The sequence below is a fragment of the Rhipicephalus sanguineus genome, chromosome 9 (genome assembly GCF_013339695.2).
Source record: "Rhipicephalus sanguineus isolate Rsan-2018 chromosome 9, BIME_Rsan_1.4, whole genome shotgun sequence".
Taxonomy (NCBI): domain Eukaryota; kingdom Metazoa; phylum Arthropoda; class Arachnida; order Ixodida; family Ixodidae; genus Rhipicephalus; species Rhipicephalus sanguineus.
The window spans coordinates 145,757,123-145,780,250 of NC_051184.2; the positions used below are offsets into that span (position 1 = coordinate 145,757,123).

At 49.2% G+C, this 23,128-nt stretch overlaps 1 protein-coding gene across 2 annotated transcripts in view; it reads left to right on the forward strand.

The window, feature by feature from the left end:
• LOC119403989 (receptor-type tyrosine-protein phosphatase mu) overlaps window positions 1-23,128 on the forward strand; it is a 963,694-nt gene that overhangs the window by 551,925 nt on the left and 388,641 nt on the right. For both annotated transcript variants that reach the window (XM_049419317.1, XM_049419318.1), the window contains exon 7: window positions 23,024-23,121. In XM_049419317.1, the coding sequence (XP_049275274.1) occupies window positions 23,024-23,121 (98 nt within the window). The remainder of the gene's footprint in view (window positions 1-23,023; window positions 23,122-23,128) is intronic.

Sequence of the window (23,128 nt, forward strand, 5' to 3'; positions counted from 1 at the left end):
GAGAGTGAACTTGGCTGTAACGTTACTGAACTTTTGCTTTAACTTGGCTGTGGTGGGGATGAACTTCGCTATTAGGGCGCATGAGACCGATCAGCTTATGCCTAGGACCAGTCTTAGTCTTTCGAGTAGAAGAGCTGGACGGCATCAGGCGCCTTGCATCGTCGTTGGCGTACGCCTTCCATCGCTTCGGGGTCTTGAAGCCGCCGTTGTCTTTCCAGTTACCTGGTATTCTCTCGTTGTGCGTACTCAGGGTCTTCGGCTCGCCGTCATCGCTTCGCAGCAATTTGTTGGGCTGTTGCCTTCTTCATTTTTAGTGGACCAGTGTTAAGTAGTGGAATTTACCCCATCTATGTGGCACGTACCCCTTTATGATGATGATAGTTTTTTGGTTCGACGGACAAGGAACGATTTTCAGAACACCTTCAATATTAAAGCTATGCAGAGGACTAGGTTGTGTACGGGATTCAAACGGAGGATAGCAATGAGAGCACTTGTGCTAACAATCAAATTATCATTCAAAGAACTTTTCTAAGAATATAGCAGGAAGAAGAAAGACACGGTACGTCAGAATATTCCCTGTTACGTAAATGCTTGTTCTATTGCATCTAACGTCGGCACCGATAGTGGAACGGTATTTAGAATCTCCTTTGCATATAAGACGATCTCATAGTACTTACGTAAGTCAAGCTTACATCCACGAGATCATTAAAATCGCTGATGTGTGAAAGCCGCGAGACGCAAAGCAGCCCCATTCTTGCACTCGTGAGACTTTGCAACGAAGCACCGCGCAAGAAAACTTGGATCGCGACAGTATAGCGGCATCAGAATTTGTGTGAAAGACGCCACACGTATAGGAGTACGCAGCAGAGTGCAGTGGCTATGAACAAGTTCCATGATATCAACATAACTATAGAGAAAGAAAATATCTAGGAAAAAAAGGTAGGCTGCGCGTAGACGTTCGCACGCTTGCTTTTGTCTAGATGGCTCGAGCGGCATCACGTGACTCTGGTCCAGTAATAGGGACGCCTAGACCTGTGCTCGCTGGAGCGCTCTGGCGGAAATATACAAGAATGCCACTATCGTTAGTTTTATTCAGGTGGCTTAGTGGCAGCAATATCAGCTTGAGAACCAAAATTCCGGTCGACGTTGATTGTTTCGCACGGTGGTGCTTTTATGGCAGTATCTTGTATCTTAAGATACACGATACATTGCTGAATGTATCGGAAATGCAGATACTCGTTTTGCGAGGCGTATCGCGATACAGATACAAGATACCCAAAGAGTATCTAAGATAGTATCTAAGATACATGTATCTTCGATACTGCCCAGCACTGATTCCAGTCGTTCTCACAAGTAACAATTAGCCGGAGGTATGAATGATCACGTGACTGCTCTTTTCAAAGTCCCTGTTCTTTTTTCCAACATAAGCAGCATTATGAAACACAGGATTCAGCTTAATTCTATTATTTCCTCAATGGAGTTCAATAAGGTTGAGAGCTAGGCTAGTTGGTGACTGATCATTATGCCTATATGGTTAGGTAGCGCACTTTGGACGGGGACAAAAGGAACAGGAAGGACACGACACTCGCTAGTGTCGTGTCCTACCTGTTCCTTTTGTGCGCTACCTAACCATATAGGCATAATGATTCTCGATGGAGGCAAAATAATGGTGAAGGTAAAAGAACCCCAAGGCACTGCGCCGACCAAAGTGAAAATTAAAACTCATAGAAAAAAAGGCAAAATTAGTAATATTAAGCGAGACATGGCTGAACTCAGCGGTGGAAAATACGGTTTTCCAGACTGGCATCACTTATGGTGTGTATCGGTGCGATAGAGAAGGTAGACACGGAGGTGGCGTATTGATAGCCGTATCTTAAAGAATTTCCTCTTTTCAAGTAGAAGTTGTGTCCTCTCTGGAAACAGTCTGGGTAGGTATTTCAATTAAGGACACAAAGATTATATTAGGCGTGTGCTATCGTCATTCGTCCATGAATTGCATGACGTTCTCGGCTCTGTCGTCACTCGGTATCCTTCGTCACCATATTTTCTTTTTGGTGACATAAATTTTCCTAACATCACCTGACACACTGGTGTTCCTCTGCTCGACCCGTTTTCAACACAATCCCAACAGTTCCTAGATTTTTGTAATTGTTTTAACTTCACCCAGGTTGTAACGAAACCTACAAGGGTAACTAATGAATCGTCTAATACATTAGACCTAGTTTTGTCAACACATCCAGACTTCATATCCCCGATTATTTATCTTTCTGGTCTGAGCGACCTTTCGATGCTACATCTCGACATCACCATGTCTTTGTCACGTGGAACTAAAGAAGAAAAATACATCCGGGACTACCGCAACGCAGATTTTCACGCCATAAGCAAATACATGTGTGCGTACTTAGACACTTCTTGCTGCAATTTTGATGAGAGAAGTGTACAGGAGAACAGGGATCTTTTCAAAAACCTAGTTACTGATCTCACCAATGCGCACATCCCCCTTCGACGCATACGGAACAACACAAAAAGACCGTGGTATAACACACGTCTTAAACGTTTGTCTTATAAGAAAAAGCGCCTTTTCCGCACAGCCAAGTTGCAAAATACTACAGGGTATGTCCAGATAAGATCGAGCACGAGGTCCCGGTCAACATTCTCGATTTTGATGAAACTTGCTGTAGGTCTAGGCATTACACCCAGAACAGTGGTTTCGAAGTTAGTTTTGCGAAAAAATTTGTTCGCCTGAAAAAAAAATACAAATTTTGGCCGCAAAAAACATTTTCCCGCCAATTTCGCGATTTCTGAATTCTGAGCGCACCTACGGAAAAAATTGTGCACTTCTTGGTCACAATCTTTGTTCCCCGCAAAGAACAAGGGAAATAAAATCTTATGAATCTATTATTTTCCTTGCTTGCCGAAGCACTTTTAAAAAAAAATCACAATCTTGGCAAATCGCACAAAATACATTGGTTTGAGGAATTTATTGCTGCGAGCAAGTTAAAGTGAGGATAATAAAAATCGGCAGATATTAACTTTGATACTTCTGCTTTCTTGTAAAATAACTTTCGTGGTTTTATCACGCTGCATTTTGCTCGATAATGGGGCTGAAACGCAAGTGATTTACAAAAAACGCCGATCTTTGAAAATAGTTTTCTCAAAAAGGCTATTTTTAATTATTTTTTTAAATCCCTCTGATTGAAGTCAAGGACGCTGTCTATCATTCTTCATAAAAAAACGTTGCATCATTTTGGTCGTACTTACATCCGACTTACATTCGAGTTTCAGCACATAACGAACGACGCGGCCGCTAGGCTGACTTGGTCATATTTGACGCATTTTAATTGTTGGCAACCAAAATAATGCAATGTTTTTTATGCAGAATGATAGATGACGTCGTCGACTTCAATCCGAGGGACAGACAGAGAGACAATGAGCTTTATTAAGATAGTCCTGAGGAGCACCGCAGCCGTTCAGGGCGGCAGCGCCGCGGGCCGCTCCGACGTGGGGACGGGGAGGCCAAGCCTCACCGCCGTGTCGTAGGCCTCCTGGACGGCCCTTAACTGGTGTAGTAGATTCGAGCTCCTTACCTCGGAGCACCACTCTTCTTCAGTGAGGCGTTGAGGGCCAACTCGCTCAATGTTCTATTCTAAGGCGTTTATGGTGCCTTGACCTCTCTTGAGTGCGTGTTTGCACGGCCTGTCCTTTAGAACCAAAGTAAAGTTGCATAAGTGTCACTTCGGTCAAGCTTTCATTGAACACCTGGGTCACACGGTGTCTAATGGTACAGCATCGCCTAAACGAAGCAATGTAGCCGCAGTATTGCGATTCGTAAGACCAAGGTCTCCGAAAGAGCTGCTCTGGCTTCTTCGAACCACAAACGTTTACCGCCTATTGATCCCGCATTTCAGTGCCATCGTTTTCCTACTTGCAAAATTGTTTCCGGAGGAGGCACCACGAAAATGGGACGATTCTTGCGAACAAGTTTGTGTTCACAAGAAATGGAAATGAAAAATCGTCTTACCGAAGAGCCAATTTTAAGACTGTTTTCTTGCGAGAAACCATGCATATTTTATTGCGACGCATCTAACGTACTCATCGATGGAGCCCCGAAACAACGAAGTCATGATGCTAAAGAAAACCCTGTAACTTATCACCCGCGCAAGCTACTAACGCACAAAATAAATTATGCCACAACAGAGCTTGAATGCCTAGCTGCAGTCGACGCTGTTGAGAAGTGACACTTCTATCTCCATGGAAAACCGTTCACTCTTGTCACCAATCACGGTGTCCTACAATGGCTGAAAAACATCAAAATTCCCCAGGGCCGTCGGTTTCAAGGGTCTCTGAAGCTCTCTATGTATGGCGTCAACATTCGACACCAAAAAGGCAGCGCATTTTCTCGGTGTCTTGTGGTTCAACTTTGTTACCAAAACTCCTAGGCTACCAGGACGATTATCCGCAATGCAAGTACACTACTGAAAACGGGGTCGCTATCGTGACACAGAAAGGCATTCGGAAAGTGCATGTTCCTCACAAGCTTCGACTGGGCCTTCTGCAGAGAGCACACCAAAAGTTCCGACATGTCTGGGTGAGGGAAACACTGGGGTTGCTGTCATCTCCTTATTATTGGCCGCAAATCATCCCAGGCGTTTCATCCTGTTCAAGGAACCTAAAACCAGGCGATTCGCATCGCTCTAACCACTACTACCCTCAGAGCAGCCCTTCATTTTTTTAGCAATGGACACTAGAGATGCCTTTCCCGGATACGGCTTCGCGAAGAAATTTATGCACTTGGAGATAGACCACGCTACGCAGTGTCTGGGCGTCTGCGCACAAAAAGAAACTTATGAGGCATGCATTTCGTGCCCCACCACTATCTTCGCCGCCGGCAAGCCAAACGAGCTCCTTTCTGATCGCGGACCGGCCTTTACTGCAGGCAAGCTCAAGCAGTTCCTACAACGCAATAATGCCCACCAAATATTCATTTTCTCCCAGAACCCTCACTGTAATAGCATGAACGAACGCACGAGTTCGTCCATGCCTTTTTGGACACGACTTTGGAGAGTGTGCAAGAAGCCAGGAACAATGCAGTCAAGAACACGCCTTCCATAAGAAGAATAACGTCTAGCGAAGCCTTTGAGATGAGTAATGGGTTGCGCTCTCTATAGCCTTCTAGTGGGTCGTCCCATTTGGCTCTCCCCGCTCGCGCTCTGAGCTCGTGTTCTTGCTTGACTGTCGCCATTGAGCATCGTCGCCGACTGCCGTCTAATAAACACCTCAACACATTGGTGGAGAGTGCTGTGCTCCCATTCGATGCCCCTGGAGCTAAGATCCCGTACCCTACCAACTACCATGCCTCAAGACTCTGCTTAGCAAACGCCTCCTCCAACAACGACCTCCTGCACCAGTGTCCCCCGCATCCGCGACCCCCCTACCTTCACCGGCGCGGATGGGACCGACGTTGAGGACTGGCTTGCGATGTACGAGCGTGTGAGCGTACCCAATAAATGGGACGAGGCAGGCAAACTCAACAACTTGGTTTTCTACCTCGCGGGTGTGGCGGGCCTGTGGTACAACAACCACGCCACCGATTTCCCCACGTGGTCTGCTTTCAAGACCGCCATCATCGACGTGTTTGGCCGCCGTGCCCTTCGTAAACTGCAAGCCGAACAACGTTTACGTGAACGAGCTCAGCAGACCGGTGAGTCCTTTACGACCTACATAGAAGACGTCCTGGACTTGTGCAAGAAAGCCGACGCAGCTATGCCCGAGTCTGACAAGATCCGCAACGGTATGAAAGGCATCGACGACGATGCCTTCACTATGCTGCTCGCCAAGAACACTCGTACTGTGGCCGAGGCGATCACGCTCTGCCAAAGCTACGAGGAGCTGCGCCGGCAGCGGTTGCTGACCCGTCGACCTGCATCACGCGACGCCGATCTCGATGGCTTGTCGGCCATTTCTGATCAGTCCGCCTTGCTCGCTGAGATCAAGTCATTTGTGCGCGAGTAAATTGCCCGCCAGTTCTCCCTGCTGGCCTTCCCTCACCCGCAGCATGTTGAACAGCCATCGAGCACGCTGCTGCATCCCTTACGCCGCGCTATTCAGCAGGAAATCGCGGAGGTCATGCCGGAATACCACCAGCATCCTCCGGCGCCTGCACCGCTCAGTTACGCGCAAGTTGCAGCCAGGTCATCCCAAGCGATCCCTGTGGCTGCCCCACTTACTTACGCCGAAGCCGTCACCAGACCTCACGCCTTTGAAGCGAGTGTGCCGGCTGCGTTTGCCGACCTCATACCTAGGCCACCGATGCAGCCCATCATGCAGTCGTACCAGCAGACGCCTCGTCCACGCGTCCTGCGTCATGGATGGGACCTACCCCGACGAATCAATGGCGCACTTCTGACAACCACCCGATCTGCTTCGCGTGCGGTTGCGCCGGTCATCTTGCCCGCTATTGCAATCGCGTGCAGCCGCCTCGTGTCGGCTCAACCATCACCAGCCAGTCAAGCCGCCCGTATTACGATTCACCGCCGCCTATGTCACCGTCGTCTCGCCCAGCTCCATCTACACGCCGTTCGCCGTCACCACGATGCCGATCACTGTCACCGATGCGGCCACGTCCGGTCCCACGTAACCAGGAAAACTAGTCGTCGCAGTCCACGAGGCAAGGGCTGCGACGCTATCGAACTGCGAAAGCCCTCAGCGAAGCCCATCGAACGTGTTAGACGTGTTTGTGGACGGTGTTCGCGCATCTGCCCTTATCGACACTGGAGCCGCCGTATCCGTTATTTACGCCAAACTTAGCCGATTACTGCGAAAAGTGACAACGCCACTTCCCGGGCTCTCCCTCCGTACAGCCAGCGCCCAAAGTATTCACCCTACAGCGGTATGCACAGCCCGCGTCATGATTAACGATGCTCTGTACGCCATCGAATTGACCATAATCCCAGCATGCTCTCACGACGTCATCCTAGGATGGGATTTTCTCTCCCACCACGACGCCGTGATTCATTGCGCACCAGCCGAAATAGAGCTCTCACCATTCTCTGATCTGACGCCGGCTGACAGTCCATCGTCTGTGAGCAAGGTACTCGTCAAAGACGACACCACAGTGCCTGCAAACTCGCCAACGGCGGTGTCCGTCTACTGCGCCAATCTCTCCGACACCGTTGCACTCCTTTCGCCATCTGACCGTGTTTGCACGAGGAAAGGCTTGCTGGTGCCTTTCGCGACAGTGCAAGTCACTCAGGGCAGCGCGTCAAGTTTTGTTATGAACCCATCTCCGTACAGTGTTACGTTGGTGCGAGGAGAATGTCTCGGCAGCGTGAACCCCTCGAAGACGCACAAGTTATGGACGAACCAGATGACACGTACTGCCCCAACTCCAGTACGCTCAGTGCTGTTACCACGTCTGGTTCATCGCCCGATGACGTATTCGCTTCTTCTTTTGCTGACAACCTTACACCGCTCCAGCGTTCCCAGCTTCTGGGTCTCTTGGAAGAATTTCGCGCTTCTTTCGATATCGCTCAAACTTCTCTCGGCCGCACGTCCACCGTTACGCATCGCATCGACACTGGCGCCCAACCGCCACTTCGGCAACGTCCATATCGCGTATCTCCCACAGAACGCCGCGTAATCAACCAGCAAGTCGACGACATGCTTCGACGCAATGTTATTCGACCATCTAACAGCCCCTGGGCGTCTCCTATCGTTCTTGTTGCGAAGAAGGACGGTTCTGTGCGGTTCTGTGTGGACTACCGACGACTCAACAAGATCACTCGTAAGGACATGTATCCACTACCGCGAATAGACGACGCGATTGACAGCCTACAAGGAGCAGAATTTTTTTCAGCCATCGATTTGCGCTCAGGGTACTGGCGACGATCGACCGAAGACCGCCTTTGTCACGCCCGACGGCTTGTACGAATTCAACGTCATGCCGTTTGGGCTGTGTAATGCGCCCGCCACCTTCGAGCTATTCTGCGCAATGGATACTATTGGATACTATTCTGCGCAACCTAAAATGGTACACGTGCTTATGCTACCTCGACGACGTCGTCGTTTTCGCTCCAGACTTCTCCACGCCTCTTCAACGCCTCCGGCATGTGTTGACGCGTTTGAGCAACGCTGGTCTGCAACTGAATCTAAAGAAGTGCCGATTTGCAGCACGGCAGCTGACAATACTCGGCTACGTCGTGTCCAAGGACGGAACCCTCCCCGATCCAGCCAAGCTTCGGGCCGTGACCGAATTCCCGAAACCTACGTCCGTCAAAGAACTGCGCAGTTTCGTAGGACTGTGTTCCTACTTTCGGCGCTTCATTCGAAATTTCGCGACTATCATATCGCCGCTGACGATGCTCCTCGGAAGTAACGGGCCCCTCCATTCGTGGTCGTCAGAGTGCGACGAAGCTTTCGCAACGCTCCGTCGTTTGTTGACTTCGCCTCCCATACTACGCCACTACGACCCTACGGCCCCTACAGAGGTACACACAGACGCCAGCGGTGTTGGCCTTGGCGCTGTCCTTGCGCCGCGCAAACCAGGGTTCCCTGAATATGTCGTGGCATATGCAAGTCGTACGCTTACTAAAGCCGAGACCAATTACACCATCACCGAAAAGGAATGCCTGGCGATCATCTGGGCCCTTACGAAGTTCCGACCCTATTTGTATGGTCGCCCATTTGATGTCATCACCGACCATCATGCACTATGTTGGTTGTCGTCATTGAAGGATCCCTCAGGCCGCCTCGCCCGCTGGGCACTTCGCCTACAGGACTACGATATCCGCGTGCTGTACCACAACGGACGCCAGCATGCTGACGCCGACGCCCTCTCGCGCTCGCCCTTGCCTGACGACAATACCCCCTGCTCGTCGCGTAACATTGTTGTTTCTTGCATCGAAATTCACACCATCGCTACCGAACAGCGCAAGGATAAATGGATCGCCTCGCTGATAGACTTGCTCACTGATCCGTCGGCAACACCATCCACTCGCGCGTTGCGGCGTCAAGCTCACCATTTCGTCATTCGTGACGACCTACTGCACCGACGCAATTACGACGCCGATGGCCGCCAGTGGCTACTTGTGATACCCCGCAGTCTGCGTTTTGAAATATGCGAGTCCTTCCACTCTGATCCACAATGCGCGCACTCTGGGGTATCCAAAACTTACCACCGCCTTCGACAACGATACTTCTGGCGAGGGATGTACTGCTATGTGCAGAAGTTCGTTCGCTCCTGCCTCGATTGCCAACGCCGAAAACCTTCAACGCACGTGTCACCCGCTGGTCTACAACCATTACCTTGCCCTAACCGTCCGTTCGGGCGCGTGGGCATCGACTTGTGCGGACCACTTCCTCTGACATCGGCTGGTAACCGCTGGGCCATCGTCGCTGTTGACCATCTAACGCAATACGCCGAAACCGCCGCCCTCCCAGCGGCTACAGCACGCGACGTTGCCTCCTTCCTGCTACACCGATTCGTGCTGCGTCACGGTCCACCCCAGGAGCTTCTCAGCGATCGAGGCCGTGTCTTCTTGTCGGATGTCGTCGAAGCCATTCTCAAAGAGTGCCATGCTGTTCACCGCAAAACTACTGCTTACCACCCGCAGACGAATGGCCTAACCGAACGCTTTAACCGTACGCTCGGCGACATGCTCTCAATGTACGTCGCCGCCGATCACACAAATTGGGATGCCATTCTGCCCTTCGTCACCTACGCCTATAATACCGCCCCTCAAAGCACAACTGGGTTTCGCCCTTCTTATTGTACGGAAGGCACCCGTCGCACACCATCGACACGCTACTCCCATACAAGCCGGATTCAACTGAGTGTGCGCCGATTTCTGACACAGCCAGGCTTGCGGAAGAGTGTCGCGAGCTTTCAAAGACTTTTACAACGCAGGAACAAGAGCGGCAGAAGAGCATTCGCGGTGGCACCACCACTTCTGAGTCCACGTTCCTCCCTGGAGCGCTCGTATGGCTCTCGGTCCCTACCACTGCAACTGGCCTCTCTTCAAACTACTGCCGAAATACGAAGGCCCCTATCGGGTCGTCGAGCGCACATCCCCGGTCAACTACGTGATCGAACCCATCGAACCATCTTCGGACATGCGCCGTCGAGGGCGCGACATAGTCAACGTGGAGCGCCTCAAGGCCTACTATGACCCGCTCATAGTGACGAGTTGATAGGTCGCCGGACGGCTCCCTTTTCGTACCCGGGGTAATTGTAGCGAAGCCTTTGAGATGAGTAATGGGTTGCGCTCTCTATAGCCTTCTAGTGGGTCGTCCTCTTTGGCTCTCCCCGCTCGCGCTCTGAGCTCGTGTTCTTGCTTGACTGTCGCCATTGAGCATCGTCGCCGACTGCCGTCTAATAAACACCTCAACAAAGGTCATCTACTACAAAACATGCTTGCAACAAGATCTTCATGGCCGGTGAGCTAGGGCTCTACAAAACACCTTGGTACCCAAACAAACGTAAGCTCAGCTCGGTCATGGAATGGCCTTACACAATCCTTGGCTGACTGTCTCCAGTGAACTATGCTATCGACCGATGCGCTGCACCGTTAAGCAGAACTACCAAAATTATTCACGTCAGCAAACTACGTTGTTACTATTGCCCAGCACATTGACTCTCTCTCGGCGGGGGCGGGGAGGGGGGAGGTGTGACTGCTCACGGGAGAATGTGGGAAAGGAAGAGGAGGAAGATGTGGGCAGTTTGACGCCATGTCTTCTTCGTCATGTGGGTATACTATAAGTTGCTACGCCGGGCCTACAACATCGCCACATAAACTGTCCTTAGGTCGATAATAAAAACAATGAAATCAAAGCAATTGCGCGACGAAAACACGGATAGAGGAAGACAAGTACAAACAGAGTACTGTGTTTGTACTTCTCTTACTCTGTCCGTGTTTTCGTCGCGCAATTTCCTTGATGTCATGGAACACCAACTAGCCGAAAATGCTGCTCTAAAAAAATGTTTACACTAGCCGTGTAAAGCTTACGAAACAGCGAAGCTGTTTCGTAAGCTTATCGTAAGTTTCGTAAGATCTTAAGGGCTTAGCCTGGCTTTCTTGGCTCATGCTAGGCCTTTCCTTGGCGTAGACAGCGTAGAGTCGAACCACAGCCTGTCTAAAACATTGCAAGGATGGCCAAACTCCAGCGCCAGAAACTCACGTGCTAACCTGGCTGTGGCAACTCCGCAAGAAGCGCGGGACATTCGTCGCTCGTACTCGGCTCGCGCCACGCCGGGCAAACTCGGCGCGGCGGCTATCTACTCCCTGCCCCATAAGAAGCTCACAAAGGAGGAAGCTACCAGCTGGCGCTTAATCCAGACCGGAACGTATCCGAACTTACATTTTCTCAATAAAATGCACCCAACAGAATACCCTGCACGCTGCCCATGGTGCTCTAAGAAACCCACGATAATACACACTTACATGGACTTGCCGGGCCATCCCCGGCCTGCCCCCCATTGACCAAGCGAGTGTGGAGCGGTGCGAGGAGTTGCTGACCAGCGATAACCTTGATGATCAGATCAGTTTGATCGACAGGGCACGCAGGGCGGCAACTGCCTGTGGCGTGTGGACTGAGGGCTGCCAGTACTGCTAGATCGTACTTGCGGACCAAGCATCACAAACCCCTTTCTGTTAATTTTTTTTCCTTCCTTCCTTCCGCGGACTGTCGCCGTCGGTGGCCGTGGCTTAGCGGCGGCTGCTCCTCGGCGCATGCGCGGCTAGGCGACGTTAAACCCAGTTGGTGCGTAGCTTTGGCTTTGTTATTGCTATGCAACAGCACGCAGGTTTTTTCGCAGACGGACGGAAGTTTTACCTCGAGCTTTAATAGCTTCGCTGTTAAAAACTTCATTACCCTATTTGTTAATTGTTGCTGTCAGCGTAACATTAACTGCGTCAAGGTATTTCCGCCTCTACTTGAAGTTCGTGTGCGAAGTGCCGTACACTGTTACAATGTCTTACAGTATTGTATTCTTCAAAACGACGTCGTTGGCAAAGAAGGCAGCATGACAAAATAGGATAAAAATCACACCATCTCCCGCTAAAGGGGACCATGAGGCGATGCGAAGCAGTGTTTCGGCATGTAGAGCCCGCGTTTCAGAGGTGGAGTGGTGAGGGGTAAAGGGGAGAGGGAAGTGGAGAGGTGGAAAGGAGAGGGGGAGGCGGAAGGGGATGGGGAAAGGGAAGGAGAGAGGGGGAAGAGATGAGAGAGGAGGAGTGGAGATGGGAAGTGGAGAGGGAAATGGAAAGGGAAATGGGAGGGGGAAGGGGAAGGAGAGGAGAGATGGGGGAAAGGGGGAGGGGAGGAGAAAGGGGAGGGGAGCGGAGATGGGAAGTGGAGAGGGTTTGCGCATGCGCAAGTAAGGGTGGTCACGCCGCACACCACCACCACCACCGGATTGAACTCCGCTATAAGGTGCTTCACATCTAATAGTGATAAAAGCGCTTGAGTCACCCGATGAAGAGTGCGCAGGGTAATGGAAATAATTTTTCGTTCATTGCACTTTGAGAAGCTATTCGTGGTAGGCTGGTGATAGTTCCTCGTGTCGTTAATTTCTAGCCTGTCCGGTACTTCGTTAAGGCATAGCGGAATACCGGTTAGCGTACAGGCCTCGTGCGTTGCTGTTTCGAATCTAACGCCACCAAATATGCGTGGCATGTGTCATTCTGCTCTCGAGGACGGTATTTTAGCATGAGATGTATCAAAACTGGTATTGGGTGACATGAGTGTATGCCGAACATAAGTGGCAGGTGGTAACATGAAAATCATGACAGGCATGTCCTGTACGGCATGACTTGTCCAACTCGGTTCTGGTGCTCTCGCGGCCAGTTCGTTAATATGACATCTATGAAAATTGGTAAGGTGTGACATGAGTGTATGCCGAACATAAATGACAGGTCATAACATGAAAATCATGACATGTCTGCCATGTACGGTATGATTTGCATTCAACGTTCATTCTGGTATCGCGGCCGGTTCGGTAATATGATATGTATCAAGGAGGCGGAGGAAGACGAAGGAAATGAATGAAAGGCAGGGAGGTTAACCAGACGCGCGTCCGGTTTGATACCCTACACTGGGGGAAAGGCATGAAAGAATTAAAGGAAAGGAAGAAGGGGGAAGATGGCACTGTCAGGGTACATATGCGCCTGTCCATTGAATGCCTACAAGCGGTCGCTTAAGCCGGTCGATTTTAAGGACAGTACCAATGCTCGCGTCGCTTTGCTGGCCTGAGATGCGTAGGGCCACAATCCGAGGATCTTCTGTTCGGAAAACGGTCTGTCGTCTAACTTGTCATCCTCGTGGGCGGACCGGGCAGCATCATCAGCGAGGTTGTTACCCACAACACCACAATGTCTGGCAGCCACTGGAACACAACGTCATGTCCCTTCGGTAAAGCTTGGTGAAGAGCTTCTCTTATTTCGTTCACTAACTGCTCGTGCACCCTTCGTCAAAACTGCTATGGTGTGACACGACTATATGCCGAACATAAATGACGCGTCATAACATGAAAATTGTGACATGCCTGTCACGTACGGCATGATTTACATCCAATGCTAATTCTGTTCTCGCAGCCGGTTCGTTAACATGACATGTATCAAAATCGGTATGGTGTGACATGAGTGTTCGCTGAACATAAATGGCAGGTGGCGCACGACTACAAGTTGTGCATATCGTGTTCCTTAAACGGCCCCTAAACCACCCAGAGGTCGACGTTTAGTTGTGGTGTGACAGTTGTGCACGAGTCTAAAAGGAAAACGTAGCCGCAAAAATTTTTCAAAACGGTGCCGTAATAGCGGAGTTTCACGCGATGATCGAAACGCTGCGATCGCTCGTTTAACACTTTCTTTCGCTACCCTCCGCTCGTCGGCTGCTCTCCTCTCCCAAAGCCGCTTTGCCCTCCTCGCCGAGTGCCCCTCTCAATTTCACGTGACATACCGTCATCGCTGACGCGCTCTTCGAAACAGCGGGCACTTCCGGTTGCCGCGACTCCGTGAACTCCGTGCTTCTCGGCTAACTGCTGGTGTTGCCGTGCCGGCCCGTGCTCCTACGAATTGTGCCAGTATGGACCCTGTGTTGAGCGCTCGCTTTCAAAGGATCGCCAACATAATGGACCCGTACGGTGACACGCGTCGCGTCTTTTCGTTTTTCCATTCGGCGCTTTTGCAGCCAAGCACCGCACACTGATGCGTGAAAGCCACCGCAAAACACTCTCGGATTCAGTCCGCACAGCGGATCAGACCGCCAGGCGTGACTGTGCTGGTACGCTAGCGATTTGGCACTTGCGTTGCGGGCCGCAATTGCCAATTCGTAAGCGCGCACACACGGGCAACACCACGAACAACAAGGAGCGCGTGCAGCTGCTTGCAGACTCACCGGAAGTCGTAGGTTCTTGTTCGACGAATCGCAGCATCGCCTGCAGAATGCATCACAGATTCACCGTGTTCACGTCACACACGCCACTAGGAGGGCCGGAAAGGCCCGAAGACGAGAAGGGATTGTTTCTGGCAATTTGTGGCGCGCTCGCGGCTGGTAGCGATGACACCCGTGGCATCGTTGATCGTGACGGCATTCTGCACTTGATGGGCTTGTTTACTAGAAATATTTGAAAGAATATCAAAGGTGGTTCAGGGTGGTTTAGGAGCCTGAGGACTGTAGCTTGTGCTTGCCTTATGTTCGTTCTTTCGTATTGCGGGCATTTTTTTTTTTTTCACTTCCATGTCCTGTTTTAGGGGCGAAGCACTCTATGCTCTCAGCGTGTCGGCGTGCACCGTCGTCTGCTCTCGTGACGATCCAGTCGCTTGAGTGCAAGAGAGGGCGCCACCACCTCAGCGTTCGCATTGTGGCGAGAGAGAGCGAACGGCGCGCGTTCTTAGCACTGGCGTCATGCTTTTAAGAGGGAGGTATCGCCACGCTTGTTCATTGCTTTACTTTGATGTATTCAGGTTTCACAACTGGTAGGAACGCTCGCCGCAGACCGTGCCGCTATTTATCGGACGCTTGCGATTGTTTGAGATCATTCTGTTAAGATTATGCGCAGGACGCAAACAGTCATGTTTATTTGAGAACATACGCGATCACCAACGATAACACTTTATGGTTCGATGAATGATGAATAAAACACGACGCGTTCCGCCAATGATCGGATTACTCGACGGCCCACGGCAGTTCTCGCTGCTATCAGTGTACAACGTCAATTGCTCGTACCTTGACTTTTCATTTTTCGGGCACAATAATAGCTCCCTATTTCCCAATCTTGCTGCAGCCTTCGATGTCACAGCCGCGTGTCAGTATCATTTTGAATCAGCAAAAACATAGAAATAGAAGCACAGTTTTTAACACGAATGTGTTTTACGCCGGGGTCCACCACGGCGCTACTGTCGTATTTTCGTCACAGATATGACGTAAAGTATGCACTAACACATGGCAAAGAAACAAACCAAAAGAAAAAAAATTGGCCGCGTATCTGCGTGCTTCGCTGCAAATGTCGTCGAAAGACAATAGTCGTCTGCCAGCCGTACTACATGAGTCCTCTTCCTCGATGTTGAATCGCCGCATCTCGCTCATAGCGTCGCATTTGCAGCGCAGCCAAAAAATTCTAGCATTTTCCGCGCAGCCTAAGAAACACTAGGGTCTTTTGAATTACGTATCTATGCATTTTCTAGTAAAAGAACACACAACCTAATACTTACGTATTGATGTTGCGCGTCAGATATGCGCAACATTTGTTTTTTGATCGACAATGGCCACAAGTATGAAGGGTGGTACCAGTTCAAGATGGCTGGGCGTTCAGCAAGTGGTTAAACTTTGGCCGGGTGGCTCAATCGGGTGAAAGACAAACAGATAGACAGACAGACAGACATACCAAGATTTCTGCGTTTAAGTTCCCCAAGGAAGACTATCGTCTTCAAAAAGTTCCGTTGCCGGAAGTCGAACCTACGACCCCTCGCTCCGCAGGGCGCGGCGCGAAACCACGTGGTCAAGAGCGTCCGTTCTCCAGCCTACTAACGGCGAGCTATTTATGTACACCATTTGCCGTTGGCGCTACTCAGAGCTCGGTGGCTTCAGCGTGTTCTTGTTATTACTAGCGAGATGGCGCGCAGACCGCACAAGGCGCGCTTTAAAGGTCGTCGCTCCGCGCTTTGCGATGCGAGCGTGCCTCTACATAGGATGTCTGTCGTGCGCGCTGTTGGGGGCGCTTTCTACGTTTTGTGCTTTGACCCCAAGCTTCCGTTGACGTCACAGAGAGCATGAAGGTCACTTCGCTTGCTGCAGCGGCCGTGTTTCCGAAAGGAGCAGGCTGCTCAGTAACAGTAACAAGTAACATTGCACAATCTCACGAACTAATAACTGTCACATGGGAGTTGTTCGCGCTCGTCCTGTGTATCTTCTCTTCGCGAGTCCTTTCCACTTTAGAGCGCGCTGCAAGTTTCGAGCTGCTTGTCGTTCTTAGAGTGACATACACTCTTTCTGTAGCATTCATTCCTTCGCCCCTGTGGCGAAACAATGCACAATAAACGCTCAGCTACCCATGTGAAGAAATGTTTCACTTTCGGGTTATGCCGATTCCTATCAAAGGAGGGATCAGTCGTGTTTTTTCCTCACTCTTGCTTGGTTTTCAAGCCATAAAAAAAGGTGAGAATAATTTAAAATTTATAAGCTCCATACGCCTGCATATAGTTTATCAAGAACAAACGAAGCTTTTGCCAAATTTAGTGTAAATTTTGAACATTACATTCGGCAGGAACGTTAAACGTTGAACTACTTTTTTCCTGGAAACCGTAGACAAAATTCGCTTAGCAATGACCATGGTACCATACGAGCTTCAAGTAGACAAATCTCGATGGACAGGAGCGGTAGAGCTTCGTTTTGTTTCGGTTCTCTGCTTTTGTCAGAGGCAAATAAGACCATGAGCGCCATCATAACCATGATCATCAGCATCCAAAACTGGGCAACCGGCTAGGCACGTGTTTGCCACCATACGCGCAACTTCGTTACTATTGTCTTCGCAGGCACGTGGTGCGTTGCGTTGAAGTGCCTCGATGCGCACCAACCTGCTGGCTGGGGGAGGTCATGCGTGCGCAGAGGCTGGATGACGAAAAAAAAAAAAGCGAGAACCATTGGTAGTCTTTAGTCTTGCTTTTTACATAATCGGCATAGGATAAGAAACATGCGGCAAAATGGCACAAAGTAGCCATGGACATGAGCGCACGCCCAGGGTTCTCCATTATGGGGGAGGGTTGAACTACTACCACAACGTTTCCGCCCCTGTTGGTGGAGTACGAAGGAAAACAACCTCCCCACAGTATACAAAAATGAAAGTTAGGCGATGACGTGTCTCTGACAACGGCCTGCCATTGGTTTCCGGCTTTCCAGGGGGGCGTAAACAGTTCGCGGGTTCTAACACCAGGGGTCTTCGGCCACAGTTATTGCCAGAGACCTGCGTGGTCATAACTCTAAACTCTAAAAAATGCCAGAAGAGGTCCGATTGAGTAATGATATAGAGCACACTTAGCGCCCCCTTAGATGATCAGGGGGGCCGGCATAAAACTTTTGTATAGTGATGCAGAACTATCGATAAATTGACTATCGATAGTATCGATAGTTTTTCTGAAACTATCGATAGAGTAAACAAACTATCGATAGTGCTACTATCGACAAACTATCGATAGTGCAATCGGTAGTACCACCGTTAATATTACTATAGCGATATTACTGCCACCCGTGTTTATTGCTTCGTTTTGACGTATTCGGGTTTCACCCACAAAGACTGTTAGCAACGTTTGACGCAGACCGCGCGGTAATGTTTGAGAAATTTCACAATTGTTTGAGATCATTCTGTTAAGATTACGCGCCGGACGCGAATAGTCAAGTTTATTCGAGAGCTTACGCGAGCACCAGTGATAACTCTGGTAGGTTTGATGACAGTGTATAAAGGACAACGCGTTCCACCGATGATCAGATTACTGATCGGCTGACGATTGCCCCCACCGCTACCAGTGCGCAGCGTGTATCGCTTGTATTTTTAGTTGATTTTCTGGGCACAAGTTCGCCCAAATAAACAGCTCCGTATTTCCCATTCTTGCTGCAGCCTTCTTCAGCATCACAACCACGTGGCAATACTATAGATAGTGGTGTGAATAATGATGCGGTTGCTGGCCGGCCATATTGCCGAAATATTTGCGATAGTCTACAGCCAGCTTCGCTTAATTTATGAGCAATTTTTGGCAGAGAAATTAATTATTTCCGCAGTGAAAATGGCGGAATATAGCCATTAATAAATTCGTATCCAAAAGCAACCCGTTACACCTTACAATTACCTTCCAGATATTTGTTTTATTTTGAAATCATAAAATGCAATATTAATCTGAAGCCGCGCAGTCCCAGCACAAGTAAAGGCTTCCTTTCCGCTACAGCTGAACAGTTTGACTTTATTATCATGTGTCAGCAAAGCACTCTGGTGATGAACACAAGCATGTCAACTTTCTCTCCCTTCAGCATGCTCCTCCGGCTCCACTATGTACCACGCGCGCGGCGAACCAAGTTTATTCTGCAGTGAGTCCGTGCTGTTGATTTTATACTATCGATAGTACCATCGAATTTTTACTATCGATAGCGCTATCGATAGTATTATTCACCATCGATAGTTCGATAGTAACTCAGCTATCGATAGTATCGATAGTACCATCGATAGTTCTGCATCACTACTTTTGTAGCCTTAAGGGGTATCGAGGCTGCCCATTTGGCGAAAAGTAGCCTTCTTTCCAGTTTTCGTGTTCATATTTGTGTCGCACACGTCATCGGGTGATAACAAAACTTTACTTGCCAGGGCATCTGTTTAATGAAGAACGATGTGAACCAGTGACCTTAAGGGGAACTCCGGGGATTTTTTGATATTCACCGATTTCAATTAAACTTTCAACATATGTTCTCTTCGGTACCCTGATGATATGTGCCAAATTATACAATCGTAAGTCATTTAGTTTTTAAATGCGAAGCATTTCTTAGCGAACTTCTGCGACTTTGACCGTATCTATCTATCTATCTATCTATCTATCTAGCCGCCTACGACTTCGTGCTCTCCTGGTCGCTTGGTTAATCGAATGTGCACGAAAATTGGTATGGCGTAACATGACTGTATGACGAACATAAATGACAAGTCATAACATGAAAATCATGACACGAATGTCATGTACAGCATGATTTACATGCTACGCTCATGGTGCGCTGGCGGCCGTTTCGCTAGCTTGATATACACCAAAATTGGTATCTTGTGACGTGACTGTGTGACGAACATAAATAACAACGAGTTAACATGAAAATCATGACACGCATGTCATGTACAGCATGACTTACGTGCCACGCTCATGGGGCGCTGGCGGCCGTTTCGCTAGCTTTATATACACCAAAATTGGCATCTTGCGATGTGACCGTGTGACGAACATAAATAACACGAGTTATCATGAAAATCATGACACGCATGTCATGTACAGCATGACTTACGTGCCACGCTCATGGTGCCCTGGCGGCCGTTTCTCTAGGTTGATCGACCCCCAAGTTGGTATTGCGCGACGTTACTGTGTGACGAACATAAATAATAGGAGTTAACATGAAAACCATGACACGCATTTTCCTCAATGACATACAAGACGATGTATGCAGCTCTTTGCTGGCTGCTTCGCATTACATCGATTCCCACAATGCGTGGGATCTGCCGGCTTTTTTTTTTAGAAAATGAATTTTAAAATTGGTAGCCAATTCCGGAATCGCGCCTGTTAACGCGGGCCACCCTGTGTATGTGACGTAACGTGTCTACTCTTTTCCGACACCGCCTCGCCCAGCAGACGGTTCCAGCGCGCGCTTTCTTCTATGAGGTGGCGACGACGCGAGCAAAGTTCGGCTTTGGTAGCTGCATAGCGTCTAAGTGATCATTGACATCGAGTCTTACAGTAAGCACGCCCAATACTGAGCAACGAGGAGATCGATGCGGGTCACGTCCGCTACTTCAAGCGCCGGCGGGTAGAAATCAAAAGGCGATAATCCCCCGCTCAATTATCGCAAAACTCGACACTGCTAAGTTGAGACGGGCTGGCACAGCATGATTCCGCTTCGGATGACATCGCCACCTTGCTTTTCCCGTGATAGAAGTAGCGCGTGTGCTATGTTTACACCCAGCCATGGCGGCGTGTCATCGCATACCCAGCAAGGAGCAGTTAGCTCCCTGTTTCGGTTTCCACTCTTCGTTTATTGCTTATTTAAAATTATTGACTAGCCTCTCAGCAAAATCAACCACCCTTACTGTTACAGGACTGTTAATACTATTTGAAAACGGCATTATCTCAATATGGTCGAAAATGCACCGGAGTTCCACTTTAAGCGTACTTTGCCTCGTGTACGTACTAATAAATCAAAACTTTTGGCCTGGTGTAGGTTTCTAAGCCATATATAGAACCACGTTTTGCAGCTTATTCGTCTTTGTGAAGCCCCCGCCGGTGTCGTCCGGCGTAATAAAGGCATAAATGAAACAATAGATTTTCCTGCGCGCGCCGTTTGAAGCCGGGCCCCGGCGGTCGAAAGCAAAGTGTCATAACGACTGGGCTATAGACCCACGGTTGCTGAACAAGAATTCATGGAAAGCATATCAATGCGTTGTACCGACTATTGTGACACAATTGAAAAGCTCAACACTTGCTACGGCCGCTCCATTTAAATATTTTTTTAAATATTAAGTTAAAGGCGTAAACATAGTGGTACTTTCGGTACAAAATACCGGACATGCGATTCGCACTTTCAATAGAGGCTTATATTGCTTGTAATATACCAAGGCCAGGCAGCTGGGCACGCAAGAAGGTCATGTAGATTATAGGAAGCGCTCAGTTAACGCTAATCCGGCGATTCACTGAAGCGAGGCGTTCGCTGAAGCGCCATGGCCCGCGTGGCCAAGATTTTCTGGTCCCTCGTGGACCAGGCGTACCACTCGTTGGGTATAGAAAGGTTTGTTAAAAGAGGCAGGTGCCCCAACGGCGCATTGGCACGACTAGTGTTGGCCGCCGGGATGTTTACATTGTGGGAAAACAGGGGATTAGCAGTCAAGCAGGCAAAGGCTCGCCAAAACCAGTGGCCGATGCTGATGCGGATGTACAATATTGTACTAGATCACTTGGATACAGAATTTTTTCTCTTGGCTGAAGAGGAATTCTTGAAACGTTGTTCGTGTGCATTTGTAAAAATCGCCAATAACAGGGTTACGCTCACTTTTGCCCCTATACAGGGACTACGAACTACATAAAACCCACTCTCATGTCTTGTGGTGCGAGTGCTAAAATATTGACTGTGAAAATGTGAAATATTGTGCGTGACTTTATTGTGGAACCTGTGCCAATGTAATTCAGTGTCAAATCGATTGTGGAACCAGTGCTTTGTAATTTTGTAGGAAAATAAAAATTCCTTTTTCGCCATGGCCCGAGCCGGCAAGTCACGCGACCTCACTTTGAAGAATGAGGTGTAATTGCGTTGTTGAAGCAGCGCTGAAAGACGTAGGCAAGGATGGCAGGGCGAGCACTTACTCGGAATTGAAGAGCAGCCAGGAAAACGAATCGAAACAAGGGAAACGCGTGCTGAAGTCCAGGGGGCAATCTAGTCAAAGAATCACTCCTTTTTGCGCTGCTTCAATGATGCAATTGTACCAAGCAACTTTCTATACCCCTGAGATGTAAGTACCCGCATTTGAAATCTAGTGGCGGGCTCATGGCACCACTTGATCTTGCTAGCTACACTCGCGTGCTTCGCTGTCCGATGGGTTTAGCGGCGGGGAAAAGGCTGACTGAGAATGTTCACAGTCGCTAACGATACTGAGAGCCCAGGCGAAACCGTAGGCTCTCATGAGAAACTCGCAGTTACATTCGCAAGGGAATGCACCCCCTCCACCCCATTTCTGAAGCTTTGTGCACATTACACGGTGTTCCGCAACCTACAGAATCGATCCGCCTTTGACCAAGCGACAGTTCTTGCGACGACCTCATAATATGACGTCACTGATGTCGCCATGTGACATTTAGCCCTTAGGCTAACTTGGTGGCGCTGTGAGGTCATGTGGGTACCACGCGTGTGCACGCCGCCGGTTGCCGACACTGTATTTCTTGACTCGTATAGGGCTTTCTCTTTGACAATATTATCTTAGCAACAGTGACACTGTCTTACATGAGTGCGTTGTCCTGTCTTACTGCTCACCGAGGAAGGTTGCTATGCGCGTGAGTAGCGGTGTGCTCCTGTGCGCAACAAGTGAGCCTTCGCTCGTCGTCCTGCAGTAATGTGTGAAAGGAAAAAAAATTGTAGCGCAAAGCAACACACGGCATTGCTAAGCCATGTGTGAAAGCTTCGATCTTTTATCTGCAACAGGCAATCGCTGGGTTACCCGCGCTACGCACTTGTTCAGGTTTCACGGTAGGCGAGCTGCACTAAGCGCAGGATATAGAACTACACCAAGACCTACACTAATCGCATAATTAGCGCTACATTACACGCTGGATTTAGCTTTCTTTGTCACGCTTCGTCATTTGCAACATAGAAATTGGCCCACTTCTCAATACTGCTTTCAAGGGCTTATCCAGTCTTTAAGAGATAAAAAAGGCAGCTTCGCAGTGGTTGTGGTGCCAAGCCTCAAGGAGTAGTGATTGCGCAGCTGGGCTTTGTTTCTCTTCTTTCTTTCCTCCATCCTTTCTCTTTGTCCCTCTCTTTATTTCTATTAATTTCTTCCTCGCTCTTTATCTATTTATTTCTCTTTCTCGCACTTGCTATTTTTCTTCCTTTTCTTACTCTCCTTCGTTCTATTCGTTCTTTTTTTTTCTATTTTTATGCGTGGTATTGCCTGCGTTACACCAAGCGACGACAGCATACGACCGGGCCACTAAAGTGCTCCGCACTTAAAACTTGTGTTTAATGCGCGGTTATCGAGTTTTCAAGTGAATTCACAAAATTTAAATTCAATGTGCTTGTGGTGCCGACGCAGGTCCTGTGGAGAAAACAGTGTCCGACTTCTGGCGCATGGTATGGCAAGAAGAAATCTGCAAATTTATTATGGCTGCGAACCTGGTGGAAGACGGAAAGGTAAGTG